The sequence below is a fragment of the Lissotriton vulgaris genome, unplaced genomic scaffold, assembly GCF_964263255.1.
Source record: "Lissotriton vulgaris unplaced genomic scaffold, aLisVul1.2 SCAFFOLD_371, whole genome shotgun sequence".
Classification (NCBI taxonomy): domain Eukaryota; kingdom Metazoa; phylum Chordata; class Amphibia; order Caudata; family Salamandridae; genus Lissotriton; species Lissotriton vulgaris.
In genome coordinates, this window is record NW_028253580.1 from 711,918 (window position 1) to 726,070 (window position 14,153).

General features: G+C 43.4%; 1 protein-coding gene across 3 annotated transcripts in view; it reads right to left on the minus strand.

Moving 5' to 3' along the window:
• The window catches only part of LOC147660921 (myocardial zonula adherens protein-like), a 500,869-nt gene that overhangs the window by 78,249 nt on the left and 408,467 nt on the right, over positions 1–14,153 (minus strand). For all 3 annotated transcript variants that reach the window (XM_086951427.1, XM_086951426.1, XM_086951425.1), the window contains exon 13: positions 3,791–3,891. In XM_086951427.1, coding sequence (XP_086807553.1) covers positions 3,791–3,891 — 101 coding nt within the window. The remainder of the gene's footprint in view (positions 1–3,790; positions 3,892–14,153) is intronic.

The following is a 14,153-nucleotide window of genomic DNA, read 5'->3' on the forward strand; positions in this document are numbered from 1 at the left end:
TTATGGAAGAATATCAGTTCTGACTGTATTAGAGCAGTGGCACTCTGAGCCTCATCAGGGGTTTTGCATGAATGAACTTCTAAATTATCTCTTGAAGGGCAGGACCATAATGGTAAGACAGTAGCTCTCTCTACACCCTCATGGGGCAAGCGTTCAGTTTATTTCTTTTTGTGCCTGCGTATGTCTCCAGGCTAACTAAAACTTGGCCATATGGAGCGGGTCAGCATTTTATAACACCTTCATATCCCACTGTTGATTTCCAGGATGACTGACCAAAAGGGAGTCAGAGAGGGCTGGTTAAGAAGTACCCCAGTATGACTCTTCAACCCAGGAACTTCATCAAAGCTCCACCCTTTTCTGCCCCTGGCAAACCACTAAAGTTCTAAACAATAAACTGGGAGGTACTGCCACATCCAGCCCAGTTTATTGCAAATATTTGTGGTTTGTCAACTTCTAGAGGAGAATCATTTATGGGCTCCAGCTCTCTTGATGTGCTTTAGTGGCAAGAGTGTCAGTAATAAGAGCGATAGTCAGATTGCCTACTAGTCTCTGCTTGCTGTATAGGTATCATCAGTGCACAGTGATCAGAACATAGTAGTCTCAGCCTTTACTATTAAGGAGGGAAGGTCGGAGGAAATAAGCAAATGGCATGGCCCAGTAAAATGCTTCTCTTCATCGACAGCGCACACACTCTATACTTGATCATCTCCAACCCACTACAGTCCTAAAGGAGAAGTTGCATCGCTAATTGTGGATCCTAATCAGCTCGGAACATAAGGTACATGCTTCGCCTTATGTTATGTTATGTTAATGGGCATTTGTTAAGCGCACTGTCACCGTGGGTTTCCTGGCGCTGATAGGAACACTTATGAGCAGTCTCTCGTTATAGGAGAAAGAACAAAGGTTGAGAAGACCCATGGAAAGTAGCAACAAAACACAGAATCATTACTAAGGGTGAGGAATCACTCGTTTTCTGATGTGTTCTTTGTGAATCCATACTCTTGCATAGAACACATAGGCCGGTGAAGAGAATGTAAAGCAAACATGTGTCTCTCCAAAAGCATAACACTAGGTGATGCACTGTATTTGGTGTAAAGAAGATGCATTAAAAATCTCAATGCACACCTAAGAATTGTAACATATTTCAGTCAAGAAAACAGAATGAGCAAGATATTGCAAGAGTGATGATTAATAGTTATATTTTAATACCCAATTGCCTGATATGCAAGCTACCAAAATAATAATATCGTAGTAATGGTTTTCACAGATTAACTCCTGAGCACAATGTGTAAAAACAATGTATTAATTTAGGCCCTTCACATCCATTTCTCATGTACCTCTTTTCTTTGTACTAGTGTGCCCAACAAAACTGCAGCTACGGATTGAGCTTTCCTGCCCTGCTAACATGCTTGAATTGAAGTCTGTTTTACGGTAAAAAGTTCTAGCAGACTCAATTCCAATTCTGCACATTAGGAAATCATATGCATTTATGACCTGTTCCTTACCATATTATTCTCTTAAAAGGACCACTCTCCTTAATTGAGATATGTTCATTACAAAACACTCAATGAAGGCCTGCAAAAACTGCACCATCAGACTATTTAGCGTCATCGATTACATTCTTATTGGACTTAACCATCGAAAATCCTCACAGACTATTGATTCAGACTTGTAGTGAACTGCATCCTGAGAAACTACTACTGCCTACCACAGTTAACGCCTCACAGATGCTGACAAATTCTGATCTGCACTGTTAGTTTGCAACACCATGCTTTAAGCCTTACCTGACAAACCCCAAATGTAAATTGACTCAAATTGAAACCATTTTGAAACTACTGAAAAACAGGATTGAACATCTAGATGACCATTATCCATTACTTGGAATAGCTCCATATTTGACACTTATCTTCATTTGGCCATGTATTACACAAGATGATACAACATCCTGCCTGCAAGCATTTCTCAGTGCAACAATTCAAACACAACTCTCTGACTCTTCACCAATCCTAGTTCCCTTAGGGCACATCACTGTTAAGTGAACTAAACTAAGTGATCTAAAATAATTCACTGATTTGCCAAGCTCATCGGAGGCATCAGTAATTAAAAGCCTCAACTCCAAGACCCCAAAACGCTAATGGAATAAATCCTAACCTTGTGTTTTTGTTTACATTATCAGGACCCTTATACCTTAGCCAACTGTAAAAAAAAAAAATAGAAGGACTTCTTTCCCAGCTCTGCTTTCTGTAAATATTCAAATTTGTGGGGAGTGTTCCAGTATACCACACGTAAAGCTACTCTGTACTTCCAACTTCCTTTCAAAGTCACCACACTGATTCAAAACCTTATATTTTCTTTTGGAGGAGTCCAAGTGAAAACTTCAAAGTTCTCTCTCCTGTGGTCAGATCCACCATTTTAAATTCTCTGGGAGCTCCATGTCAAAGATCTTTCCTTAACAATTTCAGTATGGTAGCTAATGGTCTGAAATGAAATATGTTCAGGACTTCTATTGTTCCTAGCTAGGATCCCAGTCATTTGCCATCTAGAAAGGGGGCAGGAGTAAATACTTTTGTCGTAATGCAAAAACATCTCTTGGCTCATGTTCAGTGACTTCATCACAGTACAGAAAATGTCCCATATGTGTGCAGAGGTGTGTTTTAGCATGGAAACCGCACACCTCGGCCACACTTTTAAACTTCGTAATCATAGGTACTAGAGCCCCAGTTCTGGTATATCATACAAAATTGGCTTCCTCTCTTGGCAGCTCCTTTGATAAGCTACATTTAATGTTTTGATGTTACAGTTTAAGGGTAATAATTTAGGGAAAGGCAGCAAAAGTGGAGCGGGAATTTCTTCGATATTCAGAAAAAGCAGCATCTAGGGGTCGATTAGGATCGCGGACGGACGTGCCTCCGTCCGCGACCCCTGAGTAGGAGGGAACCTCCGCATGGCCTGCGGAGTTCCCTCCTGTGCTATTAGGATGTGACCGCCACCCTGGCGGTCACATCCTCTATTTTTAACATTGCAGCGGGTGCAGCTTCAAGCTGCACCCGCAGCAATGTTAAAAATGCACGCATAGCATTTGTGTGCAGAAAGTGAAAGGCACTGCGCGGTGCCTGCCGCTTTCTACATACAAATGCATAGGTACCCACCATAGGTACCCCCCATGTGCACCTCCCACCCCCCTTCACCTAGGGGGCCCGCAATGGGCCCCCGCAGTGAAGTTACACATGCTTTTCCACGGCGGAAAAGGCGCCGCGGAAAAGCATGTTTCCGAGCACATCCTAATCTGGCTGACGGTGTCTGAGAGACACCGTCACCATATTAGAGCTATTCCGCCGCGGTTGTAAGGCAACCACGGCGGAAAAGCTGCGGACGGAAACCAGGACCCACCAGCCATCCTAATGTGGCGGTGGGTCTTTGGTGGGTCCGCAGAGGATTTTCCGCATCCTCCGGGCCGGCGGTGGCTTCCGCCGGCCCAGAGGATGCGGAAAATCCTCCATCCTAATGAGGCCCTTAATCTTGATAAATTACCACACTTAGACCAAAAATATTGTTGATTAAAAAGATTGTAATTTTTGTGTGACCAATTTTGCCGATAAAGGCATACTTTTTTTTAATTTAAACCCGTAGCCAGTGCTCTTAGGTACAGAAATAATTCTGCTCACTCTAATTTGCACTGCGACAGAGCGCGGATTCTGTACCAAATAATTCAGACTTCTTTAAACAATACAGACTAAATATGCAGTTGGAGTTTGCCAAAGTAATCAATTATAGCAGGATGTACGTCTACCTGGATGGAAAATCACAGGATATTCCAATGTCTCTGGTTTCCACTTCAGTCTTTGCCTGGGTTTCTTTTAAATAGTCCATTTTGTCCTGCAATTCCTTATTCTAAAAAGCAAAGATCGTAGGGCATGGTTAGTACAATCACATTCAATAAAATGACATACATTTTCAATCAGCATGTGATATATGACCAGGTCCTGACCTGTATAATGCATAAAAATGCGATAACACAATACATTATATATTGGATGGACCTTTAAACAGTACCATTTTCATTAAAACAGACCTCCACACAATCACAAATGCTGTATGCATGTGGGGCACATTCCCTTTAATGACTAAACCTTCATTCTCCCTATTGGTTTCTTAGGGTCAGATGTACAAAACTTTTGTGAATTGGTAAGAAGTCTCAAACTGGTTATTAAATACAAAAATGCATTTTCTTATGTATGAAAGTCATTTGCACCATTTTATAGCAATGCAAATATTTCGCCATTTCATAATTTTAGAACTCATAATAGTGAGTCGCAACTAGGTAACCTGTATTAGGAAATTGCAATTCATATGTTATAGGTAGTCTCAAATTGTGATTAGTCGCAACATGAGCATTTAGCATATGCAATTAACCACCAACCCAGATCAGGTGATAACCATGAGCAAACTATAAAAACAAAATGCATCGACTGCTTCAACAATGGCGGCATTATATAGGATGGCAAGAAGAATGTGGATACCTGCTGGCTGGACTGGAGAGGAAGAGGAGACAGGAGACGATTTGTAAACTCAGAATAAGTCCTTTTCAACAAACTGAGGAATGAAATTTATGAAAAGTACAGGCAGAGTTGCACTGTAATTTTGGAGCGCATAGCTGATTCAAAACCACTGCTTAAGAGTAAATACTCTACCTGTTAATTCTATCTCCACCCTTGTCTAGGATGTATGTTCTTTGCATCTCTTAGCCAAAGATAGTGTCCAAGGTGTAATAGCTTCGGTTCGTAGGGTGAAACAGAGTGCTCTACCTCAATCTTTAGTGAATTCCTGGATCCTATGTGCATAACTGCTCGCATTTACTTTTCTTGCAATGCACAAGAAGTACAGAATACAACATTGCATTTTTCTAGGATTGACAATTTTCCACACGTGATTAGTTGTATAGATGGTACTCATGGGTCACCATCTGCCACTGAGTATTTATTTTGCAACCAGAAAAATTCCCTTTCATTAAATATGCAAATGGTGTGTGGTGCTAAAAATATGATTACGGCGGCTATTTTAGCATGCTTTCCAGAGAGCACCTATGAATTATTAATGTTTAGACACAGTGGCATCTACACAAAAGGCTACAAAGAAGAGATTATGAAGATGGATATTTATTGGGTAAATTGTTATATATGTACCAAATAAATTTACAGTATGATATGCTAATATGTACACTGATGTAGGCGATAGAGCTTACATCGCAAGCCCATGGATAACGACTCCTTCTCTGAACCCTTCTACATGGAGTGAGCATTGTTACAAGGTTGCACAAAGAAGAACAAGAGGTGTCACAGCGTACATTTGAACTTTTAAAAAGTAAATTCTGATGTCGCTAGAAGACGGGTAGTGCCCTACAATATTCTCCAGAAACCAGTTGTAAGATTGTAGCGACATGTGCAATTCTACACAATATAGCAACTTGGAAAGGATGTCAGAGTCAAATTCTGATGAGGAGTAAGACTAGCAATTACCACCTCTATAACGATAACTGAGGTACAGCAGAAGGCCGGGTACGATGTGCAACTGTTATTAATAATTATTTTTCAGGGTAAGTTAAAATTGTAACAGAAACGAGAGTGAACCCTTAAACCAACTAGGGGATTAGAGTACTTATAAGTAGTAAAATCAAAGGAGCCCTTGGCGGACAAATTGAATATTGGAAATCAATTCACACAAATAGCCCATGTATTAGAACTCTAATGAATAATAAGAAAATGATTTTACAATTGAATGTTGGGGTTGTTTTAATATGAAATGAATTTTAAGAATCAGTTGTGATCTGCTTATTAGCAGGAGGCTATGTATTCTCTTTTTTAATAAAACATGTGTTTTTTAAAAATTGTTTCTGATATAATTGTTTTGTAGAATATTTTTTCTTATTATTCAGTAGAGTTCTAATACATGGGCCATTTGTGTGAATTGATTTCCAAAAATCATTCATCTCAATGTTCAACGTGATACAACAATATCATTTAACCTAGTCTATGTAAAATTTCAGACTTCATGTGTTCAGAATTCAAATCAAATTAAGGTGTATTAAAATAGCATGAACAGGCAATGAATGAATGAATAGATGATAAAGTTTACATAGTGCCCAGCTGCTCTTAGAGTGTCCCAGACTGGGAAAGAACGATAACCATCATTCTTAACGTATTGTAAATAAAAATGTTGTCTATGCTTTTTATCTATGATTATGTCTACATATTTCGAAGCTTGAATTAAATAGGGTTCCAAGCTTGAGCTGCAAGGAAAGCAAAGGAGGACCCGCCGCTCTGTGACCTTTAAAATAGAGAAACTACCTCAGAAGAGCATCGGTGGAACAAAGTTCCCTTGTTGGGCGATAAAGTTGAAGCCTCTCACTAAGGTACCGGGATCCTGTCTTGTAAAAACCCGGTAGACTAATACAAGTGACTTCTACAGTATTCCCTTCATAAGCGGCAGCCACTGTACCTCCGCCAAATAGGTGGCATAGAAGCGCGCTGTGATCATTTGAATGAGAGTCATGCAGCTGTGTTCTGAACCACTTACATGAGATTAATGAAGTAGACCAGGAGGCCAAGATAAAGTGCAATGGCGAAATCAAGTCTGGATGTCACTAAAGCTTGATCTATCATTCTCTTAGCTTCCAGTGGGAGTAGATGTAAACAAATTAACGGGCTCATAATCGCAAAACAAGATCTGACCACCGAAGATACCCAAGATTTGAATGAGAGTTCATGATCAAAACGAAGTCCCAGACTCATGGCCACTGTGGCTGGAAGGGGAGGGGGGCAGGGGTCACTCACTTGACAATCCTACCAAGAGGTATAGGCTTGGTCAAACAAACAGACCTTCCATTTTATCCTGGTTGCATTTAAAATTATTGGCCCTCATCCAATTCATGACTGAACCAATACAAGTTGAGAAGGATCCTTGTGCAGCTGAAGAGCTGCTATTATATGAAAGAAGAAGCAAAGTATCATCTGCATAGGAAACAGTCTTAATGCCAAAAGAGTCCTATAATGCAGCCAGACATGGCAGATAAATATTGAAGAGTGTTGGGCTCAGTGATGAGACCTGAGGTGTGCCCTACTTAAGGATATTGGTGTCAGATGAATAAGGGGCCATCCAGAGTCCCTATCCTCTGTTATCCAGGGAAAAACGGATCCACTCCAGTGCCAAAGCTCTCACCCCTATATCCGAAAGAGAATGCATGAGAGAAAGCGTTGAATGTTGCAGAAAGATCCAATAATATCACAGCGGCATTGTGACGCTGATCCAGGGTCAGTTTAATGGAATCTGAGATTTCCAAAACAGTAGATTCTGGACTATGCTGAGGGTGGAAAATGGAATGGAATGGAATGGAATGGATGTGGATTTATAGAGCGCGAATTGCTGCCCGAAGGCGTCCAAGCGCTAGAATAACCAGGGACCTGCAGAGGGGCCTAACTGGGATTAGTGGGGCAGATTAAAAAAAAGTTTTTAACTGTTTCCGGAATGTGGGCAGTTTGCAATTGGATCTCAGGTGCAGGGGGAGGTTGTTCCATGCCATGGAAGCGTTGTAGGCGAACATCCTGCCGCCAGATCTGGATCTTTTTATTCTTGGTATCGTGGCCAAGAAGGTCTGGCTGGAGCGGAGGTTTCTGCTGGGGAGGTAGTGGGTAATTAGGTCCCAGGTAATCCTGGGACCCGTATCCCAGAAGGCCTGATGTGCAATGCACATGGCCTTAAACAGAATCCTCTGGCGCACTGGTAGCCAATGAAGGCTAGCCAGCCCGGCCCTCACCGATTGTCTGCGCGGGATGTTCAGCAGCAGGCGTGCTGCGCAGTTCTGCACTATCTGGAGTCTGCGAATCGACTGGGAGATGAGTTGCAGTCTATGTTTCTTCAAATACTCAGAAAGTTGGATGTCAAGTCTTTCTTCCTGTATTTTTGAAGCTGCAGGCAGCAAAGCAATTGGTCTAAAACTTGACAGGCACGAATAGCCTGACATCTTTTTTAAAAGTGGAATCACTTTTGCCTGTTTCCAAATAGAGGGAATCTGCCATGTCTGAAAAGTAAAGATTTACTATAGATTGGATTAATGATATCCACTACTGATATCACATAGATGGCAGACAGATCTGATGGTGATCCTGACCTGCAGCTCAAAATAGCCTTTTCTGAATCCTCGAGTTAAATAACTTTAACTTGGATAGTTTACAAGCTGGTGGCAAAATCCGCCCCTGGCAAAGAAATGAGACTAATCAGAATTTTTACGATTTGTTCCCTTTAAAAAAGTCACAGGTCAGAACGGGCTTTAATAAGGCGATCAGAAGTTCTAGGTTGTAGGAAGTTGGTGTCAATTTGAAATATTTTCCGTGACTTACTGGCAGCCTCAGAGACTTTCTTAGTGAAATAACAGCCCTGTGCTGATCTTATGGATAGTGCTTTAATGTGAGTTTTCAGCGGGACACGCTAATTGACTGCTGTCTACAGCCAATTATTATTTTGTATACTTTATTTTCATATTATTTAGTAACCAGGCAGTAAAGGGATAACATACACAGCACAGGCAAGATGAATGTTACAGGCAGGACTTGCCAGATATATTAGTGCCAGTCAGTCTCCTTTCGACAGTCCTCCTATACGCGCACATGACAAGCGCGATCTCCTCAGCCCAACCATCTTCTGGTGCAGAGCAGCTTGCAGTGCCTAATGGGTCACACTGTCTATCTCCCCCTCCGCATCGCCATCAGCACCGGTACGCACCAAATACGCCTGATATGGGCCCCATATCCCTGGGACGGCTTAGGGGCAGCATGAGCCTTTGAGGGTTGCGATATGCTATTTCAATGTGCCAGTCCAGCACCGTAGGGAAAGGGCCCTTCATCCCGCGCACCACTATCCTCTGCCGCGCTAGTAAAAGGCCTATTGTTACTAGTCTCCGGTTTGCTTAGGGGACATCCTTGTCATTGCCCAGGAGGGCCCCTAGGGGCGTGCCAGGCAACATTTCACCTTTGATCTCGTGCAGTTCTAGTACAATCACCAGCCAGAAGTGTTGAATGCCTAGTCGAAACCTTTACCCCTTCCATGCTCGTTACAGAACCATTCTGTCATGAGTCACGGTTGGGCTGAGCTGATGACGGAATGGTTCCGTCACGACCACGCCCGCGATTGGAATGTCCAGCACAGGGTTTGTACATGGCTAGGAGTTTAGCACTAAAGGGGCCTTCCTCTCTCGCAGGTTTATCCCAGGCCCAGAGTATTGTATCAGGCTACTGGAGGCAACAGCAGCCATCACACAGCAAGGTGGGCCAGCACCAGTACATGGCCCACAGTAAAGGTCCCCACACACTATGCCACCCCCATCCTTGCATCAAGTTAATCAAGAGATCAATGAAGCCCACCTCGGGGCCTACTCACTTGTGCTCAGTCCACAGCAGGCAGGCTGCCCCAAGCAGTGCAATCGCCAGGCACATACTGGAGCTCCCCAGAGCCTCTCCTCAGTGTCTGGAGGCAGCATCAAATCCGCACAAGGATTGACCGCTCAGGGCCAGATTGTGATCCTCCTGCTGGCAGGCTACACACCATACACAGTCTGTGGTTTCAGCTCCCCATGAGGGAAGTGCCTCAACTCAACCATCAACAGGCCGGCCAAGGGTCAGGAAGCCACCGCAGGCCCAGCTACAGCAGGTGTCTCCACAGACCGCAGTCCGGCACCACCAGCCCCAGAGCAGGTACGTCCACCACCACACTTCTCAGCAAGCGATCGAGCACCAGTCCCTAGATTCTTGTCCTCCAACAGCGGGCTGCAGAATTTGTTCATGGAGGCCCCCCCACAAGTACCGGCCGTCCAATCATAGGCAGGGAGCAAGTCGGCAACAAGCTGTCACACAAGTCATACAGGCCGGTGCAGCCACACGGTGTAGGATGGAAGAAAGATTAACAGTATTGGGCGCCCACCCCAGACTAAGATTTTGGCAGCTATCTGGGCGCAGGGACCGTGGGCACATGAGGCAATGATTTAAGGGGCTTTAGTCAGAAATCTGGCAAAGGATGATGTAGGATTCTAAAAGTAGCTGAAGGTGCGAGCCTAGGCGGCGGCTAACTTCAAACCAAGCAAGCTCCGCCCCCCTTGCAGCTAATGGTTAACTGCTAATGCGTTTCCATTGACATCACCCACTAAACTAGGCAAAGTGATTCAAAAAACACCAGTCAACTTTAAGGTCTTAATTTTATTACAAGCCCTAAACATTGTGGGTACACTGCAGTGCTCCTGAGTGTATTCAATCCTTGTACGCCAGGAGAAAAAAAAAAATCAAACAATGATCTGATCATGTGACTTCTAGAGTATCCCCAACCACTAGTCCAACATTTGAAAAAAATCAAATCTATTGTATGCTTTGCTAGTGGGACTCTGCCAATATGCCCAAGGGTTGACTGAGGGAAGCTTAAATCTCAATCAGCGATACAGCTAAGGGATCATCAGCATGCAGGTTGAAGGCTCACAATAGCATAAAATTGGCATATTGCAGGGTCTTATGTGCCAAGGTTTCAACTCATAGTTTAACAAACTCCACTGTGTATCCGGTGCCCAGTGTACTAGGGTTCCGAAAAAAGAGGGCTTTGATGAAATGGAGATACAGAAACCTAGTGCTTTCGCTCCTTTTAAATGTTATAGTGTAAAAGTAGAACATTTATGGTTCAATTTATAGACAATTGCAAGCCCCCTCCTCCTTGGCCTTCTCTGTCCAAATGGAAACCGGCATTTTTTAAAAGGCCAGCTGGATATCTGGGGTAAAATCCTGTCCATCCAGATTTTGGTCATATATAGAAAAGACAGCTGGTTATCTTACAGAAGACTAAAAATGTGCAATGGCATGTTTACGGAGGAACCAAATGTTAATTACAGCTGACTTCATTTAACTAGCTTTTCCTAAGTGAGTAGGACTGCTGTCTGCCTCTCCCCCTCCCATTAATTACGCCGATGACCTCCAGCTCATCTTTAATCTCTCTAACTCCCCTGATTCTGTTTATAATTTTCAGTCGGTGATGGTCTTTATCAGGGATTGTATGAGCTTTAACCACCTCAAGCTCAACCCTGATAAGACCGAATTCTCCTCACTGGCTGCAAACTCAACCCTTGGTCTTCCATCTTTTGGCCCCCTTCTTTTGGTCCCCCCTTCTCCTTCTTCCTCTATTAAGACTCTGGGAATCACCCTCAACCAACAACTCACCATTCACTCTCAGATTAGCACGGTGACTTCTTCCTGTTTCTTTATTTTACGCACTATTCTGAAGATCTCACAGTTCTTTTCTTTTCCTGCACTTAAATTGATCCTGATGGCTATGGTCCTCTCTCGTTTAGACTACGGGAATGTCCTGTACAACGGTGCTCCTGCATATGCCATCAGACGGCTCCAAATGGTGCAAAACCAAGCTGCTCGCCTAGCCTATGGCCTATCCAAGTCAAACCATACCACTCCCCTCCTAAGATCCCTCCACTGGCTCCCTATCAGACAAAGGGCTCTCTTTAAGATAGGATGCATCACCTTCCAGGCTCTTGCAGGAACAGCCCCATAGTTCATCAAGTCCAAAATCACACCTTACATCCCCAATAGGCAACTGCGCTCTTCCTCTTTGTCCCTCCTGGTGGTACCCAGGTTCAAGAAGAACAGAATGGGAGGCTCCAATTTCTCTGTTCTTGCTCCACAATTTTGGAACTCTCTTCCTCTCCAGATGAGATCCAACACATCCTACTTGGAGTTCCGCAGTACTCTGAAAACCTTCTTGTTCTCACAGGCTTTTTTAACAATCTAAACTTTCTCCCCCTCCAACTCAGGCTTCATTCTCCACTATAGCGCCATGAAACCGCTGGGTGTACGAGCGCTCTACAAATACCTTCAAATTCACTTCAAATTCGGTAATCATATAATCAAACAGTAAAACTGCTGGGCAGGCGAACGACACAGGGCCCATACAATTTAGTAGTACGAGCACGTACACTTCCTCTGGTACTTAATCCTTAGGAGCTCATCGGGTGAGTAATAATACTGATCTTCCCGCTCTACAGCTTGAGACGGCGACTGGCACAGATGGCCATACTAATCTTTATTCTGCTATGAGATGGCACTAATATTAAGTGAAAACAACAAATCAATGTTGTTGTTGGACCTGGCCCTTTTTGAAGGATCTCCTCCATATTTATGTCTTCTGTTGCTGAACCCGTTTTTGTTGGAAATTTTTCTTTCCTGCCTAACCAGTGGTAAAGTGCCTGTGCTCTCTCACTAAACCAGGGAATAAATGGCAGCGGCTTGATTGGTACATTTAATGTACTAGTAAGTCCCTAGTAAATGGTACCAGGTTTTCCCAGGGCCTGTACATTAAATGCTACTAGTGGGCAGCAGCACTCAGAGTGCTCCTCACTAAATTAGCTTTTTCTTAAGCATGCCACTGCAGCCTGTAGTGGAGTTTTTAACTGTCAATTTGACCTGGCAAAATAAACCTTTTGCCAGGTATTAAGCTTTCTTTTTAATATTTATAAGTCGGCACTAAAGACTCATAGGGGATGGTGGTTTGCATGTAAAAAGTAGGGTATGTGTACTTAAGTTTTACATGATATGGCAGTGAAAACCGTTTTCCCTGCTCTAAGGCCTATCTCTCCCATCGACTAACATTGGGTTACCCAATTACAATTAATAACTGGTAAGTTTGGATTGTGAGTAGATAGAGATTTATTGTTTATGCTCAAATTAATTGTAATTTACAATTCCCTTTAATGGTAAAGTCAGATTTTAAGTCACAATTGTGAAAATGCACTTTTAGAAAGTTGACCTTTCTTGTCCCAACCATGTATGTCTTCTACCAGTGTCCTGAGTCACATGACTGTGAATGGCTCTCCTGTTGAGGTTTGTGTATTGCTTCCAGATAGACAAAGTGGGAAATAGTATTGGCAAGATGGGCCACCATAGCAGGAAACAAGTAAGGGGCTGTACCTTGCCCCCTTTAAACTTCAAAGGGCTTTGCTTTGCCTCCTGCACACACAAAGGAACCTGACACCAGGCCTGCCCTGCCTTTTTTCACCTTCAGTTTGGGGCCTTTACATGGGAAGAAGGAGACCTTTCCTGAACCAGGACAGGGAATCCCTCCACACAAAAGTTGGTACCCAGTACAAATATTAGGCCTCAAGAGCCATTCTCCATAACACTCCTGGACCTGTGGAAGTTATAGAAGGACTGCCTTGCTGCCAGAGGAACTGCCTTGCTGTCTCAGAAGAAAAATTTAACCTATTTACTTTTATCCCATAACCAGAATGACTCAGAGGGTCTGTTGGTTGACCACTAGTGTGAGCCACAGGGACAGGTCACGCTGCAGAGTGCTCCCTGAATCTGCCCCGCTGATCTGCTGCAACAAGAACTGGCTGAGCCCTGCTGGCCTCTGCTGGAGAGAATTCCTGATTCCCAAGAGGTGCCTCCCCAGGTCCAGGACCCTCAGTTGGCATCAGATTGTACTCTTCTCAAAGAAAAAAGGTGAAAATCCTGAAGTTTGGATTTTGCATGACAGTGAGCAGCCCGTGAGGACCACCAATGCGAAGCTTCAGTGAGACCTGCCCTTTATGTTGACAGCAGTTGGGAGTGGTGACAAGCAACGCAAGACCCACATTTCATGCTACAGCAACAACAGCTGGGGACAACCACCAACACGAAGCTACATCAATGACCATCTACAATGTTTTACTGGTGCTTTGCGCTACATCAATGACTGTACACAATGCCCTGCAGGCACTTCGCACTACTGTGGTGACCATCTCAGATGCTCAGCCTCCTCCTTGTGGCCTCCTCCAATGCGAATGGACCACTTTGTGCCAGACTTTCAAAGGGAACTCTTCAGTTGGACTAATCTGATATGGCCCCTGTACCCGACCTGTGCTCTATCACAGTCGGCCTAAACTTGTGACTTTTTCCTCAGTATATCGCAACCAGATGGCGCTTTGCACTTATAGGGGCTATTTTCACTATAAACTTTGAAACAGAATATCTCCAGTTCTACTGATTGGATTTTTTTTGTTGTGGTATTATTTTATCTATTTAAATTTACTCTATATTTCTATTTGGTTTGGGATTTTTCAGGGGTTGTGCACTTTATTA